Here is a 22,832-nt window from a genome sequence, read left to right as displayed (position 1 = left end):
ACAAGCCATCCCCAAAAGAAGAAAACAAGGAAGCTAACAGGCGACAAAAACAGGAAGAAATAAGTGAGGGTTGAGCAGCAAGTTGGGGTGATGAATCTCAGTGGAGTCAGCAAAAGAAGCCAAAATTGCCATCGTCGAAGTTGAGGGAGTAACTAAAAGGATCATAGTGGAAGTTGAAGTTCTTGTTGTTGCGGCAGCAGCCAGACTTCGTCTGCCTCTTAAGCTCTGCTCTAACCTTCCAAAACAGGCTCCTCAGCCTCCTCTTGCCACGCACAAGCACCTTGAGAGCTTCAAGCAGCAGCAGCAACTCTTCACATTCACACCCATTAATCCCTTCTATTCTGTACTTCGAAATGTGCAGACGGATGAGAGGCGAGTGAGAAGGACTTTCGGGAAGAAAGACTTGACCGAGGGGGTGGCTTTATGGGATTTGATTGCTGTGTTTCTAAAGGAAAGGCTATTATATTATAGCCAGAGGGAGGGGGGGTTAGGTGAGGAGTGGCAGGAAACGAGGGAGGCATTGGTGCAGCTAGGTTTGCTCTCTCCACTGTGCTGTCGCTGCTGTGGGCTCTCAGAGAATCGCCCCAAAAAAGGGCATTCCCCTTTCCCACAGCGAGCATGGAATGGCCCTTTCACACTCTCTCTCTCCGTCTCTCTCGCCTTTCCACTCTCATTCGGATAAAACAGGGTTTCACATTAACTGTGTAAATAAGGGTCAGTTTGAAGGAATTTAAAAAGAAAAAAGAAGGTACCTCCACATTTTACAGAATAAAATTCTTCCTATATATATATCCACTTTGTATAATGTAGAATTTATTATTCATGACTAATTCAAATGGACTCTAAATATTAAACTGATCTGCAAAATTTTATTCCCAACACAAGCCAATACTGCATAATATGTCATCTTACTGTGTTCACATCCAGCTCACGTGGTTTGCTCACTTCTTTTCCCCCTCTTTAATCCTACTTGAGCACAGCATCTCTTCTGCTAATAATAATGTCATCAACTGAACAGAGACGAAAGGTTTCAGTGGAATTCCCAGTTATTTTGGCACATCACATGTATCTCGGTGAAAGGGAAACAAAATCTTGAGGAGGCGGAAGCGAAGCTGAGAAACACCAATGTGCATGATTGCCTGTCTTCGTCTGTGTGTGACCTGATTGATGGATTCCCTTGCTTGAGATTTGATGGACGTATGATTAGATCACACTGGATTCGATTTTCTTTCCAATTATGTCCCTTTTCTTGTCCTTCACTTTTGTCTCGTTGATTTTTTTGAATAAAAGGGGCGCAAATACACACAGAATTCATTAATCGCAGCTTTGACTGAAATTTGTTAAGAGAGTGGCTCTATATTTCGCCCCCGGGGGGGGGGGATTTATGATTACACCCTTTTAATATCTTCAGGTGAACAGTGTAACAGAAGGATGTTGAATTTTGCAGGTGTCAAAATCATCCGTTAAAGCGTTTTTTTTTTTGGGCTAACAATTCGTGATGAATATTAATGTTGGTAACTCCAGCAGGATCACTAATATCAGCAATTAGCAAGCATGCAGATGTTAGGAGAGGGTGTGGGCGGAAGATTTTTAGAATTATTATTGTTGTTGTTGTGCGGAAGGTTGGGAGGGTCTGCTTTCGACGACAGGTCTTGGAGACAAGTGGGCCCCAATCCAGCCGTCACAGTCACATTCCTCTCCTTCTTTGCTCCCGCTCTGCTCTACCTGCCTCCCCCATCCCCAATTTTGCGTCGTTTCCTGTTTGTCACTGCTCATTCCGTACATTAAGTTTTTAGAATCATTTATTCGTCTGATAAATAATAAATTATGAGAATGGGTAAGAGTTCATGGATGTTTAGATTTTCAACTTCAAGAATTACTAGATTATTCAAACTTTTTTCAGGCATCGGTTTTAGGTTATCAGGCCATATAATTTGTAATTAATTAGGAGAAAAGGATCTACATTATGGGATTTTAAAAATTTACACGCTCGGTTTGCCCAAAAAAAAAAATGAAAGGTTAAAATGATTAATTATTGTACATTTTTTGACCGCCTATGTTATACATTGATCGAGAGTGATAGTGTCAAATTATTCAACACATTTACCGATCTGGGAGTGATCGGCCAGTATTTGATGAATGGGAATCCTAATAAATAAAAGGAGCATTGAGCTCTGGCGAAAGCAACACCGACCAATCGGTTAAAATCGATCGAGATCAATAACGTGGTCATGATGAGGCACGTTATAGATACAAGGAATAATACTGAATAATAATAAATTAAGTTAAAAAGGAAGGCACAGTAAGGGCGGCTATAATGGACACGAACAGAACATAGAAGGTAAATAATTGCAGAATAATAAAAAGGAATCAAACATTTACTACCCTGACCATAACTGATAACCTTCCCTTGTCTGCTGTTACCCCACTTACTGACACAATAGCCTTCTCTTGCCACAGGAATCCCATGCTGCAAAACTCCTTCCTTCTTGCCACCACCATCATCACTAAATGTCAATGCCTGGCTAAGGTCAGCTCTACCCATCGTCTTAGATCTTAGTCACCACACTAATTAACTAGTTTTAAGTACAGTTCTTTCAAATTTTTAAAAGGGGTATTAAAAAAAAACTGAAGCGATCCATATTCCGAAACTCGAGTCTCAAAAAAGGAAAACACTGTTACATCCATGCATGCGAGCGAGGCTTACAAGTTATATATATCACACATGGATGTGTATCATCCAAAGCTGCGCTGGAGATCAAAAGATGGCGAGAAAGAAAAAGGAAAACAGTTGGCAGATAAATATGGTGTGTAGTGAGCATCAGAGGCTGGAAGTGATGGCTACAGGAGCTTTCAAAAATCGAAGTAGGAATGGAGCGTCTTAACTTTTAAGAGAGAACCAAAAGAGATGAAATGAAACTGTGCATAATAAAATTGCCCTCAAACATAACTCCATATTGTCCGGTTACTTGCTTTAAGCAGTGAGACAGAAAGGTAGGTCACAGTTAGAAGAAGATGGTCAAGTAGTTTTCAACCAAGTTAATGCGTCCGCAGGCTCACACAGAAGCGTGTCGTTAGGAGGATGAAGCGTCGCTGTAGGCGCTTTGTCCCTTTGAGTTTGCAAACCCTAAAGCCTTCTTGTCTCTCTCTCTGCAATAAAGCTGGTGGGGGTTTCAGCCTTTCGCGTGTGCACCCCAAAAACAGTCATCCACGTAAGAAACAGTGAAAAATGTTATTGTATCTGCTAGCTCTTTTCAACGTTTGAAGATGAAAAGAGTGTGGAGACAGACACATGTTTGGCAAGTGTGGAAAGACACAACACGTCTCGCAAGGCTGATCCTTATAGCAAGGTGAAGTATCATGGCTGGCCTCAAATTTCACTATCATTTGGACTTGGACGTATGGAGACCAGATACTTTTATTTAGAGATGTCTTTATTGGTTTTTTTTTTTCCTGTTCTTGTGCTTGTACAGGGTTCTGTGACGACTTTTTATGCAGCACTTTGCACGAACATTGGCTCTGTGAGAATGAATGGGGAGCAGAAATTTAAAATTGGCGATGGCGATCCTGACTAAGTAGTCTAGTTCTAACATTTTTGTTTTTTTGGGGTAGGAAGGAGCATTCCGTCAAAGCCGTCCGTGTTGAACATTAATTTACCATTATATTATATGCAAATAGTTAATCTGTGTGTCAAGTTTGTCAGTATCCTGTATCGTTCTCAAGTGTCAGGTTTCGCGGAACAGGAACACGAGTTGAGGTGTTTGGATCATGCTGTGGTCTTTGTCCAGCTTAAAATCCTCATTGTATTATTCAAATACGCGTATCAAGGCTGAAACAAATCATCCTAGGATCGCTTTTTATTTATTTATTTGTGTGTTTGGTCAAACACGTTCATTTCATCTCCTAACGCAACAGACGCATTCTTAACTTTAATATATTTGATCTTAGTTTGAATCTCAATTTAACTATAAATATAAGATCTTAATCTATTTATCTAGCTTTTTGTTTAAAGTAGTTATAATTATTACACATAATTAATGAGAATATTGTAGAGATGACAACATATATTTATTGTAAATAACTAATTTAACAAATTTTTTTACTTTTTTCAAATTAGTTCATTAGTGTTATGTCAAAAATCATTATTCCATCATCATGCCCTTCATTGACATCGTACGCAGCGTACTGGAGAATCAATACCTGATGTTTATATAAACATTTGCAAGACACTTTTTTGGGTCCAAAAAGCATTTGTCATATTTTTCAAACGCAATCTAAATATAGTTTTGACCTTTAACGCACGGAATCCTCGAAAAGGTCCCATCCTTGATTCCGTTACTTGCTGCGGCGTCATCCCCTGATCGCCGATCAGTCTCGCGTTCTTCCCTCTTCAATGAAAACGAGTAGGGATGTCTTATGAATCCATGTCCAACAAGTTAAGCATAGCAGTGAACCACAAAAGCAACGGAATTTTTCTTTCAAGTCACTGGAGAAAGAATGGCAGTAAAAAAACTGGGGATTTTTTCCTCTGCTATTGTGCAGTCATATATATTTTTGTTTTCAGTGATCGTTCGTAAATCAAACTATATATCCATGTATCTAAATCTATCTGGGAAACGACGAATCGTGTACACCCTTGCAGTGAGCCGATGCAGTTTGCTTGTGCACCGGATTCGAAATTAAGTTGTGTTCGAACCCCTCATTCATTGATTCTTCATTTTAGAATTCCTAGGAATGAAACGCGAATCTACCAAAAACACCCAATTGTTCATCGAAGACCATAGTACGTAGAACTGAAAATTTCCCACCAGCGCATACCCGGCCTAGCCAGATGAAGAAGATGAACACAGTGCTGGAACTGCCGACCCGAGTTGGTTTTGGGGGGAGAGTCTAAGATCACACTTAATTAACGGCTGATATTCACCTTGGGTGGCATGCAGCGACGTCGTTTTGACTCTAATCCCTGACAGGGCTCATCCTTCACTGTAGACGAATGGACGGACAGATTAATGGGGCAGATGAATCGGACGGGCCGATTAATGGGGGAGTGCACAGCGATGTGCCCGTGATCCAGACTCCGTCTCCTCCTCTTGCCCCGGCGGTCGCGTTTTGGCGGGAAAGTGAAGGAAACCCTAGTCCTCGGTCTCGACTCTCCAGTTTATGGTTTTTCTGTTCATCTCACAAATTGCTCTCTTTTGACGAACTTTTCCATGACATTTGGTAAACCATTGTAATTTAATTCTCAACTATTAGATGTAAATTCTTCATTTCCCTCTGTTTTCAAGGAACTACTTGAATGACTCTGGTTGTGATTTCTGCTATTTTGATGACGATATGATATATTGCCGACGCTTAGCTTCTCTCATTTTTCACGATTGTCATTGTCCTTCTGGGTTGAGTGCTAATGCATGCACCTAATTTTATAGTGATAACTGTATTTGTGCTTCCGTGTTGGATACATATAGTTAGTTATACTAGACACGATGATTGACGGCGGGTGATAAGAAATAAAGATTGGCAGCGTTACCCCTGTACCTGACCTTTCTGCTGCCGAGCCTTCTGGGTTCTTTTGACTCTTTATTGAGAGAAGGATTTCTGTAGGCCTTTTATCATGGGTTTGGTCCGAGCCCCACCTCTTTGATGGGACGAGCTGATCGGAGCAGTTTGGTTTATAGAAGGGGGAGGAGGCTCCAGGCATTGATTGGTTTACTGTTATCAAAGCAACATATTGGTAGTACGGAAATGGAGCTATCAATATATCGATAGATAAATCAGTTCAAAGACTTTTTGAGAAATTCTGGGGAGTTTTCATGTTTAGGGACCCAAAGTAAAAGTTTTAACTGTCTTGGCATGATCGCGACGTAATAGTTAGAGATAGAGGTCGGTGTTGTTTGCTCATCGTCATTCAGTCTTGCAATCATATATTTTGTTTTCTCCCTTCCCTTTCTCCCTTCTCCACAACGGGTTTTTCTCTTGTACTGGAATTTTAAGTTGATATCTTCTTTCACTTTCATTTAAGCTTTTCCTGCCTATAGTGATGAGTAGTTCTTTTAATGAAGGAGCTGGAATGTGGTTCAAGCTCCAAGTCGATGCTCCACAATTTGGATAATGTCCGTGAATTCATCAACTCAACTTGGAGAGTTTGTTCTCTGGTAGGCGGTTGGGTTTCTAGCTTAATATCACAACCCCACAGAGACGTGGTGAGTAAGGGCATTTTTGTTTGGAGAAGATTTTCCCTCTCCTTTCGTTGTCAAGTCAGGAGATATTCTTGATGGTTTCTTACAGCAACATGAATTAATAGTTAATGGTTTTCTTTCTTTGTTGGTTAAGGAAAGAGAAGGTTATCTAGACTTCATGGCTCAACTGGACTCTATATATATTAGTTCATCAGATGATGACCTGGAGTTGGAGGAGACAGAAACCTCTAATTATAGGAACCTCCCAGGATGGGCTGCTAGAGGAAGTAATGCTGGTGGGTGAATCTCTCGTGAAAGCTGTCCTATAATGAAATTTCACGATCAATCTTTTAGTTTTGACTGTCTATGTAGTTTCTGCAGACTCTGGTGGAGGGCTTAAGCAGGATGGTTCTTCTAAATGGGAAAATACTTCGAATGCAAGCTCTTCAAGAGCTTATAATCACTCACAAGTCAAGCACAGTGCTAAACCTTGGTCTAGCAACAATGCACTGAATCACAGAGTAACACAAAGAGATGAATTTTTCAATTTTTCAGAGAATGGAAAAACAAATCAGCATGAGACAGTCAGTTCACGAATGGCTAACACTGGTGCTGATTATGGGAAAATGCCATCTGAACAAGCATCAAAGAGGATCCTTCCATCATATCTCCAGCCATCTACTGAAAGGCCTCTTCCACCTTCTCTCAAGTCATTTTCACCAGATACTAGGTTGAACGGTTTAAAAGATAACATGAGCAGGAGCCAGATTCATGATACCCCTGGGAACCACTATAATGGTGCAATTAGGATTCTTCCTCCAACTTTGATGCACGGAAAAAACCTCCCTATTATGCATTTACCTAGTTCGAGTGAATCTAAAAATCATTCTGGAGCAGGTGAAGAAAGGGCTTCTGAAACTGATGAAAGGCTAATTTATCAGGCAGCATTGGAGGTACTACCTGCTGCCTATTTTGTTAAATTTTATTTATTTGGCGCTCTTAAGTTGTATGGTATATCTTAAGTACAATTATACCTTATATAATCACGCTCATGACAATTTATGTGTTCTCAATGCGTAAACTTCTCTAGTTGTGGATATCGATTTGGGTGTTGTGTGTTTCAGTGTTACTTGGTTTCTAGAATCTTAATTTTTCATAAAAAAGAATATTATTTTTAGGAGAGTGTGATGCATCGTTTTTCTTAAAAATGAACTTGATTGTTGCAGGACCTCAATCAGCCAAAGGTTGAAGCTACTTTACCTGATGGTTTATTGTCTGTATCACTTATGAGACATCAGGTTTATGTCTTGCCTATTTGTTTTTAGTTTGCCGTTCTGTTTAGACGTTTTCAAGCTTTAACTGTAATATATTGCAGAAAATTGCATTGGCTTGGATGCTTCAGAAGGAAAACAGAAGTTTGCATTGCTTGGGAGGAATTCTGGCTGATGATCAGGTGAGTTTTTTTTATTTCAGTATTTCTTGTGTGATTATATTATTTGTTTCTTTGTGGAGATCTGTTTTTGCTTTAACATCAAGGGATGGTGCAAATAGGGCCTTGGAAAGACAATTTCGACGATTGCCCTCATACAAATGCAGAGATCCTTGCAGTCAAAATCAAAAACAGATGAGACGTGCAAGCATAAAGCTGAGGCACTAAATTTGGATGAGGACGATGACAATGACAGGGGCAATGATACTGTAGAACGATCTAAAAAGAACAAAGAAGCTGATGATATAAAACCTTCTAAACCGGTTAGTTTGTCTTCAACACAGGTGCTAAGTAGTAAAAGACCAGCTGCTGGTACACTGGTTGTCTGCCCTGCTAGTGTTCTCCGACAGTGGGCGAGGGAACTGGAAGACAAAGTTGGCGATGAAGCTAAGCTCTCTGTGTTGGTTTATCATGGGGGTAATAGGACAAAGGATCCTGTTGAACTTGCTAATTATGATGTTGTTCTCACAACATATTCTATTGTGACTACTGAAGTTCCAAAGCAACCTTTAGTGGAAGAGGATGAAATTGATGAAAGATATGAGGAAAAATTTGGGTTATCCTTTGAGTCCTCTTATGGTAAAAAGAGGAAAAAGACTTATGATGGGTGTAAAAAGAGTAAAAAGGGTAAAAAGGGTATTGACAGTTCTTTTGATTGTGCTTCTGGCCCTCTTGCACAAGTGGGTTGGTTTAGGGTTATTCTAGATGAAGCTCAAACGATAAAGAATCATAGAACTCAGGTGGCTAGAGCTTGCTGCAGCCTTCGAGCCAAAAGAAGGTGGTGTTTATCTGGTACTCCAATTCAAAATACTATAGACGAATTGTATAGCTACTTCAGATTTCTGAAGTACGATCCCTATGCTGAATACAAGTCTTTCTACAACACAATAAAGGTACCAATATCCAAGAATTCTATCCAGGGTTACAAGAAGCTTCAAGCGGTTCTGAGGGCTATAATGCTACGTCGTACAAAAGGTGAATGATCTTATCTCTGGGTTTTGATTTATCTGTTTGATATATTCAAAGCATAAAATATCTGTGCTGATCTTCTGTTAACTAGCTAGGTATATGTGGAATGCATTTATTTTGACATTTGTTCTTTTCCAAGTGTTCTCCAATACGTTAGCTGTCCTGAGGGAGTGGAAAGAAATACCATTTCATCCATTAAGGTTTTGCTTTGTTGACATGATGTGGATTTTCCATGAACTTGGAGGCGCATATACAATAGGGTGGTGTCTATGGGCCTATTTTGTTTTATGAATTAAATTTTTTGCCTGTCTAGGAACATTGATTGATGGGGAGCCTATAGTTAATTTGCCAACTAAAACAATTCAGCTGAATAAGGTGGATTTCTCCATCGAGGAGCGGGCCTTCTACACCAAGCTGGAAGCAGATTCACGAACTCAATTTAAGGTTTGTCTTCGCTGAATTATTTATCTTGTATTGAAATATTCTTTTTGAATTGTGAGTAAAATGTTGTTTGCTGAGGAGATTTTAAATGCCTTGTATGTTTGTTATTTATTTTTTATGGTCACTCAAAATATACTCAATGTTGTGTAATTTTATACTGCGAAGCATATATGTATAATATTTCTTAGGGCCAATTATTGAAATTAAGATGGCTTTAAACTTATTTCTGAGTCTGGTCCTCCTGAGCTGCAACACTTAGATATCATTAATCTGCAGCTTATATAAATTTATTCTTAAAAATTTCAAACTTCTATGTTTGAGTGAAGAAATCCCCATCTGATATGCTGACTCTTATGCACTTTTGTCTCATCGCCTAAATTGCTTTTTTGGGTTGCCCATCACATCTATCAATGCCGTTTGTTGATCTTATCACCACAGATAATTTTGTTAGTTTCTTAGCTATGTCTTTGTCTATCACAATGTGTTGGATATTTGTCCATATTATTTTAATTGGCCTGTCCTGTTTTTAGCTTACTTTCTTACTCACTAGTTTCTATGACATGCAAAACTTGCAATTAAACATTTTTTTTTACAGGTGTAGTTTTTGGGTAAGGCCTCATATTCTGGTTTTTCCATTTGGACTCTCACCTTGTTTCAGGGGTGAAATGCTCATAATATTTAGTGCAATATTTTGGGCGGTATTTCAACATAATCTTGAAATAACTTGCTTATAAACCACAGGCATATGCTGCTGCTGGTACAGTGAATCAAAACTATGCAAATATTCTACTAATGCTCTTGCGCCTCCGTCAAGCTTGTGACCACCCATATCTTGTTAAAGATCATTGTGCTGATGTTGTTGGGGGAAATTCAGTTGAAATGGCGAAAATGCTTCCAAGGGAGATGCTGATTAATCTTTTTAATTGCTTGGAAACATCCTTTGCCATATGTGGCGTTTGCAGTGTGAGTTTATTACTGATATGAGATTTTCTTATTGCCATGGCTATTACATATTCTAGCATTTTCGCTTTGGATTTTTTAGTTATTTTGTCATAGATTAGTAAACACTGTAAAAAAAGAGACTTGGCTGATTCTTCTAGTACTGTTGTTTCTACAGGATCCACCTGAAAATCCAGTTGTTACTATGTGTGGCCATGTTTTCTGTTATCAGTGTGTGTCAGAATTTTTGACTGGCTATGAGAATATCTGCCCTGCCGTTGATTGCAATGAAAAAATTGGTGATGATGTTGTTTTCTCCAAATCTACTCTAAGAAGTGGCATCTCTGGTGGCCTTGGTGATGCTAGTTCTGCAAGTTATCATCACGTTGATTATTCAGTAGCACAGCAGAGAAATTACTGTTCATCTAAAATCAAAGCAGTCCTTGATATTCTGCAGTTATATTGTAAAGTGAAGAGTCCTGGTTCTGACAGACTGAGTTCCTCAGGGTGCAGCAGAAATTCATCTTCTGAAACTTCAGATGATGAAGATTTCTGTTCAGATGTTCGTCCTACAAAATACACAAGAAGATATTCAGAGTGCTCAACTGAAGGATCAATAAAGGCTATTGTTTTTTCCCAGTGGACTAGCATGTTGGACTTAGTTGAACATGCACTGGAAGAGTTCTCCATCCCGTACAGGAGACTAGATGGCTCCATGACGTTGGCTGCAAGGGATAAAGCTGTTAAGGAGTTTAGTACTGATCCTGAGGTTAGCAATCCCTAACCTTTTTGAAGTTGACTTTTGTTGTATTTAAAATTTAAATAACAGCTGTATGATAATGCTTGATACACTTTGAAGCGGCATGTTGCGTAGCTGCATTAATTTTACTCGTGGATCATATTTTAAGCATTATTGGGTTCAACTGGGGGTAGGTCTACTAATGTGATTAGTTACATGGCCTAATGACATCCTGTACCTTTTCATAGTGTTTCAGTTAGGATTGTCTTCAACTCTTTGATGCCTGACTCATTGGAGTTGGTTTCAGGTGACCGTCATGCTAATGTCATTAAAAGCAGGAAACCTTGGTTTAAACATGGCTGCTGCATGCCATGTTATTCTTTTGGATCTTTGGTGGAATCCAACAACTGAAGATCAAGCTGTTGATCGTGCTCATAGAATTGGACAGATCCGTCCTGTTACTGTGACACGGCTTACCATAAAAGATACTGTTGAGGATAGAATATTGGCTCTCCAGGTATCAATCTCAACTTCTTAGCTGAATTTTGGTTTGCTTTCCAAATATGACTATAATTTGTGTAAAAGTTGGATTTTCTCGAGGGCAAATGGGGATCATCTGAGAAGCTTTGTAGCCGGTGCGGTAATGGGGGTGATTTGAAGTTAGAGTTGTCTTCTCTTTTTCTTTTCCTATTCCCATTCTTTTTGACTATTGCTTTCTTTTATATTTATTGAACGAAACTATACAAAATGCAATGTTTATTGTCGTTGAAGTGGCCATCATATAGGGAATAAAGGATGGTCATTCAGACCTGTTGATGACATTTTAACTAGTTGGGATTTTTATCTATCACAACTTGGAACTCTACAAGAGTCAAGTCGCTTGACTAGTTTTTGACTTGGGAAGATCAATCCATAGCATCAAGCTATTGAGCTAACCTACTTTGTGGTTATGGCATGCGTCTCACTATAACGGATAGAGAAGTGATAAATTCTGCTTATGTCCCTGTTTGACAGGAAGAAAAGAGAAAAATGGTTGCATCTGCTTTTGGTGAAGATCCAGGCGGGGGTTCTGCAGCTCGCCTTACAGTGGACGATCTAAAATATCTTTTCATGGTCTAAAGCACTCCCGCCAAGGTTTTTATTTTGGATGGTCCTGTATTGAGTCAAAGACGGATCTTTTGACTGGTTGTTAAATTCAATTGGCAACTCCCATATGCGGCTGCATTTTTTTGTGACTGCTGACTTTTGCTCATGCTGGCCTGTGGGGTTGCGTTTATCCTGGTTGTCGCCCCTTGCCAATTGTTTTTAAGCGCCCAGGGCCAACTTTTGTATTTGTTACTGTATAACTGTAACACGTATGCAGCGTAAGGCTGCCTGTAAATATTCTAATTGATTAATATTATCGTCATTCGTTGGTGAATTTTCTCCTTGCGCAACTGTCATTTTCCTGACCTTCTAAAGTGTCGCATAAAAATTCCGGATTGCACGGTGACTCCAATCTATCACTAGGTTCAGGAACGTGTGCAGAAAAGGATTAATAGAATAAAGAATTAGTTGCGAATATATTTTTTCATATTTAGGGAAAAGATAGTTAAAAAATTGTTAGAAATGGATTTTGTATGATTAAATTAAGTGTGATGAATATTATGTGTTTTAAAAGCTACTGAACAGGGAAACTTGGCAAGTAATTAGTATTTTTCCACGAACTGTTCTATTAATTTTTATTTTTTCCCATAATTTTATTATTCTGATTGAAATTATATGTCATATGTATTAAAAAAGGAAGATTCACTTTCACTACTGAAAATGTCATGTCAGTGATTTGTTTTCTTCCTATAATTTTTTTGTTATTTAAAAAGTGTTTTTTTTGCCAACACTTAAAAAAAGTATTTTGCTGCATATATTTGTTTGGAGTATGTTATTTGGAATGAATAATTTTATTTAGTACTACCTTTGCTCCTTAATATAAAATTTTATTTGATTTTTATGTTATTCCTAAATATAAGACTCAAATTCACTTTGTTTCTCATATTTATATATATATTTTCAAAATAATCCTTCTAACAATGATAGTTCTAACTAATACACTTGATTAGTAAGGATATTTTATGATAGACAATACATATTTGTTACAAATAACTAACTTAACTTCTTTTCTTAATATTCTTAAATTAGTCAACTAGCTCTTATAATTAAGACCGAAAGTAATATTTAATTAAACAAGTATAAAAATAAAAACACAAAAATAGGCCCAAGCCACCAACATTCTCCTGCTCCTCCTACGTTCTCATGGAAAGTGATAATTTCATATCAAATGGTTCAAAACTAACACAAATGAACCACCACAATTTGAGAACACAAGTTAAACAGAAACAAAGCGAGCAAAAACCCCATTTGGAACATATTCGAAACGCAGAAGAAAAGGAACAATGAACCTACTGTAGCATCCTGTCGAAGATTGAAACCCCACCGCCGTCAACCTTGACTTTAATGGTGAGGGTATACCCCATCAGGAACAAATAAACTCACGAACTTGCGGTCTGGGTCACAAGAAAGGGAGCGCCTGTTTGACGGTCGATAAAAAGTCATTTTTTAGAACTGGACAGTCATTGCTCAGCCCGTTACTCCTGTGGATCCTATTTTTTTGAACTGAATGAAATGTTATTGACAAAGAATTAAAGGTAATGAAATGTTATTGACAAAGAATGCTGGCCCATATTAAACTATTTTCTTTAACATTGTCCTGAGGGCATATTGAACTCATCCTTTTATTTTAGTATGTGAGATGTGCTTACCTCGTAAAACGTAATTTTTTAAAAAATTAATTATCCGAATTTGTGAGGAATGAGTTTTTTTTTTTCACAATAAGAAAAGAAAAGAAAAATGTGATTAAAAGGGATTGAACAATGAAAAGGAAGGGGGGAGAGAGGAAGAATTAAATAGGTTTAGTTTCTTCCTCCCTGGCTAAAGAGTTGAATGAGCTATTAAAACTTTCATATTATGCAAACAAGTCATCTAACATTAACTGTATTTTTTTCCTCATTTGCAACATAATTTAAAGTTTAGAAATATTAGATAGATGCGCGTAATTTAAAGTTTGATAATTTTATATGCACAAAAATAAAATTTAATTAGATATGTAATTGGTGGTTGAAAGTTATTTGTATGTATTTAAAAATGTGGAGGATTATTTTTACTTTTTAAAAAAATTAATGAAATTATTTTTACGAGACTCACGAGTATTATGGATAATTTAAATAAAAGAATATTAATTTATCGGCATTAGCTATTTCCTCCTCCGATAGCTTTCATTGTTTTGACTTTCTTCTCCTTTTTATCAATTAAACACGGAGATTAAGATTAAAAAAGTAACATAATAAATTTCAAGGATAATATTGTTAAACAAGGATAATATTAAAAGCTTGTTAAAATTTTGGACAAATAGAAAAATAATTAATTTTAAATAAATTTTAGAAACAATATTTGAAATGAAACCAATACAGACACACCAAAATGCATAAAAAATACATATTTAAAATATTACCAAAAAAAAAAAAAGGATAGACAAAATCTGGGAAATAGCGGACAACGGAAACTGATGCATTCTGTCCTTCTTGGCGCTGATTCGCTTTCATCGTTCTTTCCGAAAGTTCCATTATTTTCTTCATTGCTTAATCCCTCAAGAAAAATCAGATTTTGCGCGGGTCAACTCAACCAACCGCGTCATTTGTTTCCTCCTCCCTATATTGACTGAGGTTTGAAGTTAAAGTGGAGGGAACCCTAGGCTCAACTGTATGGTTTAGTGATGCAGCCTGCAATTTGCTCTTTAAAGGATCGATCTTTCTGTCACATTTGGTAAATCATAAGGTAATTCTCAACAATTCACTGGAAATGTTCCCTTTTACCCATTGGTTTTGTTCGTTCTGTTAGAGGTTGATTTCCCCCACTTTAAACGTGAAGTATGGGTGGTTTCGTTATGGTCTTCTTCTTCTTTTTTTGTTGTGTTTTTGAGGTTTTCTATGGAAGTTTTATATGTGGTTCCCCCCCTCCTTTGCAAAGTACTTAAGTGAAGTGCTTGTGGTCTCTGTGTAATATGAAGTACGCTATGATCTATACTTTCTCTTTCTTGACTGCCATTTTCATTTGGAATATGAATTCCCTTCATTAGTGCCATGCATGTATATAACTTATGCAGTCAGTAATATCGTGTTTGTGCGTCGCGTGGTTTGAGAACTATTATTATTTGAATAATTTTTAGTGGAGTCGATGATATATTAGCCGGTTGGCAACTAAAGAAAGGAAAAATAATTTGAACCAGAAGTTCGATTTAGCAGTTGCAGGTGGATGTTGGGTGTGTTATCCAGGAATCCGACTTCATTGGTGCTGAGGTAACTTAAGCGTCCTTTGGACTAATTATTGTGAGGGGCGTTTCAGCAGGCCTTTTATCAGAAGTTTGGATTGGAGCTCCCCTTCTTTATTAAAAAATGAATTATTTCGAAAAGCGCTTCTAAGGATAATGACTCCAGTCAGATGAGTCAAGCAATTTAACATAAAAGAGGGAGGTTCCTCCAAGCATTGGTGGATTTGGTATTGCCCTCTTCCCTGGGAGAATCTTGAGGGAGATCATATGCACGTGTTTTTTTTTTCCCCAGTAGATTTCTATGATTGGATTTAAAATCTTCCGCTATCGCCCTTCTCTTGTCTGTGTGGATGCCAATTTGTGGTGTTTGTGACTGTGTTGAAATGTCAGGATCCATAAAATATGAGACTCGAGTCTCACATCAAAAGTTTGGGATTTTGATTTGAGATTTATGGAGATGTTTGGCTTTCCAACACTTAATAAAGTCATTGAGAGAGAACTTTCAATTGACAATTTATCCAAAGATTTGACTTTGAATAGGGCTCAATGGCGTCGTGTGATCTATGTAGCTGACTCCACCTAGTGGGATAAGGCTTTGTTGTTGTTGTTTGGCTTTCCAACATCAATGACACTTGTAAAGATTCGTATGTGGGTGGTTGCTGTCATGTGTGTGCAAGCCTGCCCCTTACATCATATTTCTGTTTTAACCTTAAGTTTCAACGGTGTGAATAAGGGTTAAGAGGTCAATTTTATAAATTCTGCTATGTCTTTCAATTGTACATTTTCTTTAGCCATTTGCCTTTTTCTCAATTTTTGTTTTCCCCATTACCTCTTTTAATATTTGGCAAGTGAAAAATAGCATATAATATTCATTTGTAATTGTTTTGTCACATGAGATCTAGCTTTCCATTTTTTGAGTTTTTCTCTGACTTCTGGTAATGAATAGGTAGCTTAATAAGGGAGCTAGAATGGGGTTCAAGCTCCAGACAAATGCTTGACTTGTGGGCCATTTTCATGATTCCATCAACTCTCCTTGGAGAGCTTGTTTTCTTCAGATGGTTCAGTTTCTAGCCTAATATCAAAACCTAGTAGAGACGTGGTGAGTTGTAATGACATTTTTGTACGTAGAAGCTTTCATTCCTTTCTTTTCGTTGTCATGTCCAGAGACATTCTTGATGCTTTTTCACAGCTAATTGATATAGTATATGACAATTCTATTTCTGGTTGGCCAAGGAAAGAAAAGGTATTCAGATTTTATGGCTCAGATGGAGTGTATATACATTAGTTCATCAGATGATGACTTGGATCTGGAGGAGATACAAAATCCAAATTATGGAAATCGTTCTGGTTGGCCTGCTCGTGAAAGCAATTCTGGTTGGTGGAGATCTAGTGAAAGCTTTTTGTTTTGCAATAAGTCAGAGAAGTGAAATCTAGTGAAAGCTTTCTTAGAATGAAATTGTTCTATAAATCATTAACTTTCATGGTGTATTTAATCTCATTTGCAGGTTATGGGGGAGGGCTTACACTTGATAGTTCTTCGAGATGGGCAAATACTTCAAATGCAAGCTCTTCTGGTGCTTATAATCATTCACCATCTGAGCGCTATACTGAACCAGTGTCCAGCGGTTATATGCCTAATCGCAGAGTTGCATATGGAGATGGATCTTTCAATGTTTCCGAGAATGGAAACACAAGTCAGTTTCAGACAATTAATTCTCGAATTGCTAAATCTTCTGGTGCTGATTATGAGAAAATACCATCCCAACAAGCTTTGAAGAGGACCCTTTTGTCATCGCCTCTGCCAGCTGCAACAAAACCACTTCCATCTTCTCTTCAGTCTTTTGCACCAGGTACTTGATTAATCAACTTAAAAGAACTTGTGAGCAGGTGTCAGATATATGACGCTTATCAAAATCCTCCTCATGTTGTAGGAAGTAGCATGATCAGTGAGCAGAGCACTTTGCGTGATAGCTATGGAAGGGGCAATGATGAACGTGTGATGTATCAAAATGGTGGGATTAGGATTCTTCCTCCGCCTATGATTCATGGAAAGTCTATATCGAACACACAGCTAGCTAGTTCAAGTGAAGCTGTATACCGTTCTGGGCCAGGGGAAGAAAGGGCCTCGGAAAATGATGAGAGACTAATTTATCAGGCGGCACTGGAGGTATTATCACTGCTGTTGTTAAATTTATCAATTATCAATGCTCTTAAAGTTGTATGCAGATATTCCCACTATTATTATGTAGAAATTTATAATTAAAACACAATCTCTTCTGAAATATGTTAACTAAACTTATTTCCCCCTTTTGTTCCTATACGCCATACATGATTGGAGTTGATTTTTTGGGCCTATTAAAGATGATTAACATTTACTAAAAGGATATGCTGGATATAACAAGGGGTATTATGGCGCCCCTTGCTATGACCTTTTGTTCTTTCTTTTGATGTTAATTGTCACTTTTATTGCTTGAAGGTGTTGAAATCTTTATATATGCTGGACATTAGGTTGTTGAGTTAAGAATCAATTGTCATCAAGATTCATATATCTCTTACATTATGATGGTATTTCAGGATATGGTCATTTTTCTTAATCTTCAATGCTAAGTAACATGTTTTACGAATCTTTTTGGTGATTACCTTTGGTGTTGAGGTTTTTGAGGACCTTGTTTGTTTTTCTTTGGTCATACTTTTGTGGGTGGCTGCCTGTTAATTTGTAGTAATAATGAATCAAAGGCATGCATGAATATGGCACTTTTGTGATGTCACTATTGGCTCATGGCCATGCATCCAGATTGGTAATGTCCAAAACCATAAATGAAAACTAAATGTTGACTCTCATAATAGTTTTTTTTATAAGTAATTTGATGAAGATGTGGTTGGTATTATATTTCAATGTTTCCTTGTGGGGCTTTACTTATATGTTTATTTTTTAATTTTAATATCGACAGTCACTTGAGATACCTTGTTTTCTTGAGAATGAATTTGGTTGTTACAGGACCTCAACCAGCCAAAATTTGAAGCTAATTTACCTGATGGTTTAATGTCTGTGTCGCTTCTGAGGCATCAGGTTTTATGTCTTGTCTATTCTGATTCTTTTGTGTGTCAGGTTGTTTACATGTTTTAGAGCTTTAACTGTTGTGCGTTGCAGAAAATTGCATTGGCTTGGATGCTTCAGAAGGAAACGAGAAGTTTGCATTGCTTGGGGGGAATTCTGGCTGATGATCAGGTGCGGATTTTTATAGTGTGTGTTTTTATTGTTCGTTTGATTAACATGACTTGACATATACATTTAAGTGTTTCATTTGACATAAAAGCCTTGTTCATATAGGGTCTTGGAAAGACAATTTCGATGATTGCCCTCATACAAATGCAGAGGTCATTGCAGTCGAAATCGAAAGCAGATGAGACGAGCAATCATAAAGCTGAAGCATTAAATTTGGATGAGGAGGAAGAAAATGATGATGCTGGTGGTACTGTGGAAAAATCTAAAAATAATGAAGAAGATGATATAAAACCTATGCCTGAATCAGTTAGTTCATCTTCAACAAGGGTGGTTAGCAGGAAAAGACCAGCTGCTGGTACACTGGTTGTTTGCCCTGCCAGTGTTCTCCGACAGTGGGCAAGGGAGTTGGATGACAAAGTAGGAGATGAAGCTAAGCTCTCTGTGTTGATTTATCATGGGGGTAATAGGACTAAGGATCCTGTCGAACTTGCAAAATATGATGTTGTTCTCACAACATATTCGATTGTAACTAATGAGGTTCCAAAGCAACCTTTAGTTGAAGAGGATGAAGTTGATGAAAAAATGGGGGAAAAATTTGGGTTATCCTCTGACTTTGCTTTTGGTAAAAAGAGGAAAAAGGCTTATAATGCAAATAAAAAGAGTAAAAAAGGTAAAAAGGGAATTGACAGTTCTTTTGATTCTGCATCTGGTGCCCTCGCAAAAGTTGGCTGGTTCAGGGTCATTCTAGACGAGGCTCAAACAATAAAGAATCATAGAACTCAGGTGGCTAGAGCTTGCTGCAGCCTTCGAGCCAAAAGACGGTGGTGCTTATCTGGAACGCCTATTCAAAATGCTATTGAAGACCTTTATAGCTACTTCAGATTCCTCAAGTATGATCCTTATGCTGCATATAAATCATTCTACAACACAATAAAAGTGCCGATATCCAAAAATTCTATTCAAGGTTACAAGAAGCTTCAAGCGGTTCTTAGGGCTATAATGCTACGTCGTACTAAAGGTGAATGGCCAGTTCTTTGCTGTCTGATTTTGGATGGGTTGAATATGTATAGGTTCAGGTCCTTGGTAATATCTTGCTTCTCCTCTTAACTATAGTAATTTAATATGAACTTTAAAAATTAGTTCACAGTTTTGATGTCTGAAGTACACTTCAACCATCAAGATTTTGGTCTGTTGACATTTGATCTGAATTTTCCAAGAATGTGGAGTCACAGATATTGTATGTTAGCGGACCCTGTCCTCTTTTTTGTTTAATATTTTTAATTTCACTTTCTGCCTGTCTAGGAACATTGATTGATGGACAGCCTATAATCACTCTGCCCCCTAAAACTGTTAACCTGAACAAGGTGGATTTCTCCATTGAGGAGCGGGACTTCTACACCAAGTTGGAAGCAGAGTCACGCAGTCAATTTAAGGTTGATTTTTCTATTCAGTTTTTATTTCAACATGCACAATTTGAAATGGGTGCTGCTACTATCACCGTTATGAATTATTATGAATAGAAACTGGTAAATGTCATTCTGCTGATGAGGTTTTAAACCAACTATATGGATATTATTGTGAATGCCTTTTGTTTATTCAAACATCAGAATGTTGGAATAACAAGCTTGTGCATTGCAGGCATATGCTGCTGCTGGCACCGTCAATCAAAATTATGCAAATATTCTTTTAATGCTTTTACGTCTCCGTCAGGCCTGCGACCACCCACTTCTTGTTAAAGATTATAGTTCTGATTTTGTTGGGGAAAATTCGATAGAAATGGCAAGAACCCTTCCAAGGGAGATGCTAGTCAATCTTTTCAATTGTTTGGAAGCGTCCTTTGCAATATGTAAAGTTTGCAATGTGAGTTCTTTGCAGATACGAGATGTTCTTATGTTTGTTTCCTTCTTTGTCAATAATTGCGAGAAGAAACTGATTTACTGTTCCTTGTGATTATATCACAAGTTTCAATTTTCCTATGGTATGTCTAAGATTGTAAGTGGAAAATATGATTCTTTTTTTCCTGGTGTGCTGTATGTTTCTTAGATGGTGAGGGTACTAGGATGCCCGCATGGGGAAGGCTAGAACACATAGGTGTAATTGATTAGTCATAGCGTAGTAGACAGTATAAATGTTTTTAGTAAGAGACCTAATTCTTCTTGTACTGTGGTTTCTACAGGATACACCTGATGATCCAGTTGTTACCATGTGTGGCCATGTTTTCTGTTATCAGTGTGTATCAGAACATTTGACGGGTTATGAAAACATGTGCCCGGCTGCTGATTGTAAAGAACAAATTGGTGATGATGTTGTCTTCTCCAAAGCTACATTGAGAAGTTGCATCTCTGGTGACCATCGTGATAATGGTTCTTCAGATTCACGTCTTGATTATTCAGTTGTGCTGCAGAGTAATTACGGTTCATCTAAAATCAAGGCACTCCTTGAGATTCTGGAGCTACATTTGAGTTGCTCTGGCCGTTCTAGAAATTCACTGCCTTCTGAAACTTCAGATACTGAAGACTTTGATTCTGATGTGATTGTTACAAAGCATACAAGAAAATGTTCGGAGAGCACAACTGACGGACCAATGAAGGCTATTGTTTTTTCCCAGTGGACTAGCATGTTGGACTTGGTCGAAGATTCACTGAAGGACTCTGGCATTCGATACAGGAGACTTGATGGCACCATGACACTGGTTGCAAGGGATAAGTCCGTTAAGGATTTCAATACTAATCCTGAGGTCTGCCCTCCTCAAGAGTTCTACAGCTGTTTAATATTTTGATTTTTGACCAAACCTTAAAGCTGGTTAATATGTAAGCTTGTTTTTTAGATACTGAGGTACTGTGGAATGCGAGGCATTCCATTAACAACTTAATGATAATGCTTGATGCACTTTGAAGTAGGATTTTGTATGACTCCTCGTTAAAATTGCCAAATGGCACCCTATTTGTCATGTTTCAATAAGATTTGTATTGGATTCTTTCATATCTGGCTAACTGAAATTTGTTTCAGGTAACTGTCTTGCTGATGTCGCTAAAAGCAGGAAACCTTGGTTTGAACTTGGTTGCTGCTTGTCATGTTATTCTTTTAGATCTTTGGTGGAATCCAACAACCGAAGACCAAGCTGTTGATCGAGCTCACAGGATTGGACAGACGCGCCCTGTTACTGTGACACGGCTCACTATAAAAGATACAGTTGAAGATAGAATATTGGCTCTCCAGGTATCAGTCTCTAGTTGTTTAAGGTTCAGAGTAATTTGCTTTTTTTTTTTTATTCTTTTCCCTTTCTTTTCTTTCTTTCTTTTAATATTTTTATCTTCATTGAAAATATGCAAGAGAAAAGGTTTATTGTGGCCCAAGTGACCATCATACAGCTAATACGCAGGTGGAACTCCGAGCACGCCATCACCTTGTTTGGCATTGCTTTCTCTATGTAGTGCCTTTTGGAGTTTTGTTATATTATTGTTTTATCTTCAGTTATTCAACATGCAAATCTGGATTTGCACTTCCGTACCGCGGTATCACTTTTATGGAACAACTCATTTTCTACAACTGAGCTCCTTCTGCTGAATCATGTTTTCAGGAAGACAAGAGAAAAATGGTCGCATCAGCTTTTGGTGAAGATCAAGCCGGTGGGACGGCAACGCGCCTAACAGTGGATGACCTAAAATATCTTTTCATGGTCTGAGAAAATGGTGCTTGCTTTTTGTTCCAGTCATGTTGGATGATCTGAATCAGTCCAAGCTTTGTTGTGGACAGCAAGGTATGTAGTCGAAGATGGGTGGATATGGCGGGCAGTTCGGTTATATATGACTGCATTTTTTGGTGTCCCTTTATGGGTCGGTGACATTGGATAGGGAAGGCTGGTTTATCGCGGTCCTACCTCAAAATAGGTTATGAAGCCCTGAAAGGGCATTTTTGTCCCCCCCCCCCCCCGGGCGGCAACAGCTGTGTAGTATAAAGCTGTCTGTAAATATACCAGTTAGTGATTTTGATTCTCTGTGAAAAATTTCCCTGAGCAGCCGACCTCCTCTTTTTATATTATTATATTTACAGAATTCTTTATACCTTAGACTCGCTGCATGGATTGAAGTATGTTAATTCAATCGAAGCTATATTTCCCATGCAGTTTAGATAAGAGGAACAACAATGATGACGACGACGACGACGACTTGATAAAGATTTTTAGTTGGGTGAAAAGAATGAAATTCTGGTGATCTTTTGATGAAATAAACGGGAAGGTAGCCTCGCTTCAAAAGAACAAAAACAACAACAGTAAAGCGTCGCTTCCACACTAATTAGAACGGTAAACCGTTGGTATCAATCAAGGAAAGAATCAAAGACGAAACTCCATGCCCAGCTGCTTTATCCATTCTTCAATTATTTTAATTATGGCGATCAGAGAAAGAAAGTCAGAAATCGGTTAATTTGGGGAAAACCCCAAAAAGTGCTTGCTTCAGCAAAATATTCGATAACAAAAGCGACTTGTTACTGTG

The 22,832-nt window shown here is 37.9% G+C and overlaps 2 protein-coding genes across 7 annotated transcripts; both read left to right on the top strand.

Annotated features, from left to right (window-relative positions):
• Positions 1-4,335: 4,335 nt before the first annotated feature.
• LOC114724738 (helicase-like transcription factor CHR28) lies at positions 4,336-12,173 on the top strand. The gene is made up of 12 exons (XM_028911176.1): positions 4,336-5,220; positions 6,060-6,200; positions 6,331-6,472; positions 6,549-7,129; positions 7,403-7,474; positions 7,552-7,629; positions 7,728-8,640; positions 8,948-9,078; positions 9,817-10,038; positions 10,193-10,783; positions 11,061-11,270; positions 11,768-12,173. Exons 2-12 carry the CDS (start codon positions 6,090-6,092, stop codon positions 11,870-11,872), a joined length of 3,156 nt encoding a protein of 1,051 aa, XP_028767009.1. The 5' UTR covers positions 4,336-5,220; positions 6,060-6,089; the 3' UTR covers positions 11,873-12,173.
• Positions 12,174-14,391: 2,218 nt separating this feature from the next.
• LOC114724739 (helicase-like transcription factor CHR28) lies at positions 14,392-22,401 on the top strand. Of its 6 annotated transcripts, XM_028911179.1 has the most exons (14): positions 14,392-14,620; positions 15,088-15,141; positions 16,060-16,212; positions 16,347-16,487; positions 16,619-16,963; positions 17,045-17,280; positions 18,112-18,183; positions 18,265-18,342; positions 18,445-19,357; positions 19,642-19,772; positions 19,978-20,199; positions 20,516-21,076; positions 21,349-21,558; positions 21,920-22,401. In XM_028911179.1, the coding sequence occupies exons 4-14, from the start codon at positions 16,370-16,372 to the stop codon at positions 22,022-22,024; spliced, it is 2,991 nt and encodes a 996-aa protein (XP_028767012.1). In that variant the 5' UTR covers positions 14,392-14,620; positions 15,088-15,141; positions 16,060-16,212; positions 16,347-16,369; the 3' UTR covers positions 22,025-22,401. The 6 variants fall into 6 exon arrangements, with proteins under 6 accessions (XP_028767012.1, XP_028767014.1, XP_028767013.1 ...); XM_028911181.1 differs by lacking the exon at positions 15,088-15,141 and having other exon boundaries at positions 16,357-16,487; XM_028911180.1 differs by lacking the exon at positions 15,088-15,141 and having other exon boundaries at positions 16,352-16,487.
• The last annotated feature ends 431 nt before the right edge of the window (positions 22,402-22,832 follow it).

This window comes from Neltuma alba, unplaced genomic scaffold, assembly GCF_004799145.2.
Source record: "Neltuma alba isolate B1F8T4 unplaced genomic scaffold, ASM479914v2 tig00012197_pilon, whole genome shotgun sequence".
Lineage (NCBI taxonomy): Eukaryota > Viridiplantae > Streptophyta > Magnoliopsida > Fabales > Fabaceae > Neltuma > Neltuma alba.
Note: the sequence above shows the minus strand (reverse complement) of the source record. Positions and strands in the feature narration are given on the sequence as shown.

Coding starts and splice junctions, on each gene's coding strand:
- LOC114724738 (XM_028911176.1), top strand. CDS start 6,090: ATGCTCCACAATTTGGATAATGTCCGTGAATTCATCAACTCAACTTGG. Junction 7,130..7,402: donor TTTATCAGGCAGCATTGGAG/GTACTACCTGCT, acceptor TGATTGTTGCAG/GACCTCAATCAGCCAAAGGT. Junction 7,475..7,551: donor TATCACTTATGAGACATCAG/GTTTATGTCTTG, acceptor AATATATTGCAG/AAAATTGCATTGGCTTGGAT.
- LOC114724739 (XM_028911182.1), top strand. CDS start 16,370: ATGGCTCAGATGGAGTGTATATACATTAGTTCATCAGATGATGACTTG. Junction 17,281..18,111: donor TTTATCAGGCGGCACTGGAG/GTATTATCACTG, acceptor TGGTTGTTACAG/GACCTCAACCAGCCAAAATT. Junction 21,559..21,919: donor ATAGAATATTGGCTCTCCAG/GTATCAGTCTCT, acceptor TCATGTTTTCAG/GAAGACAAGAGAAAAATGGT.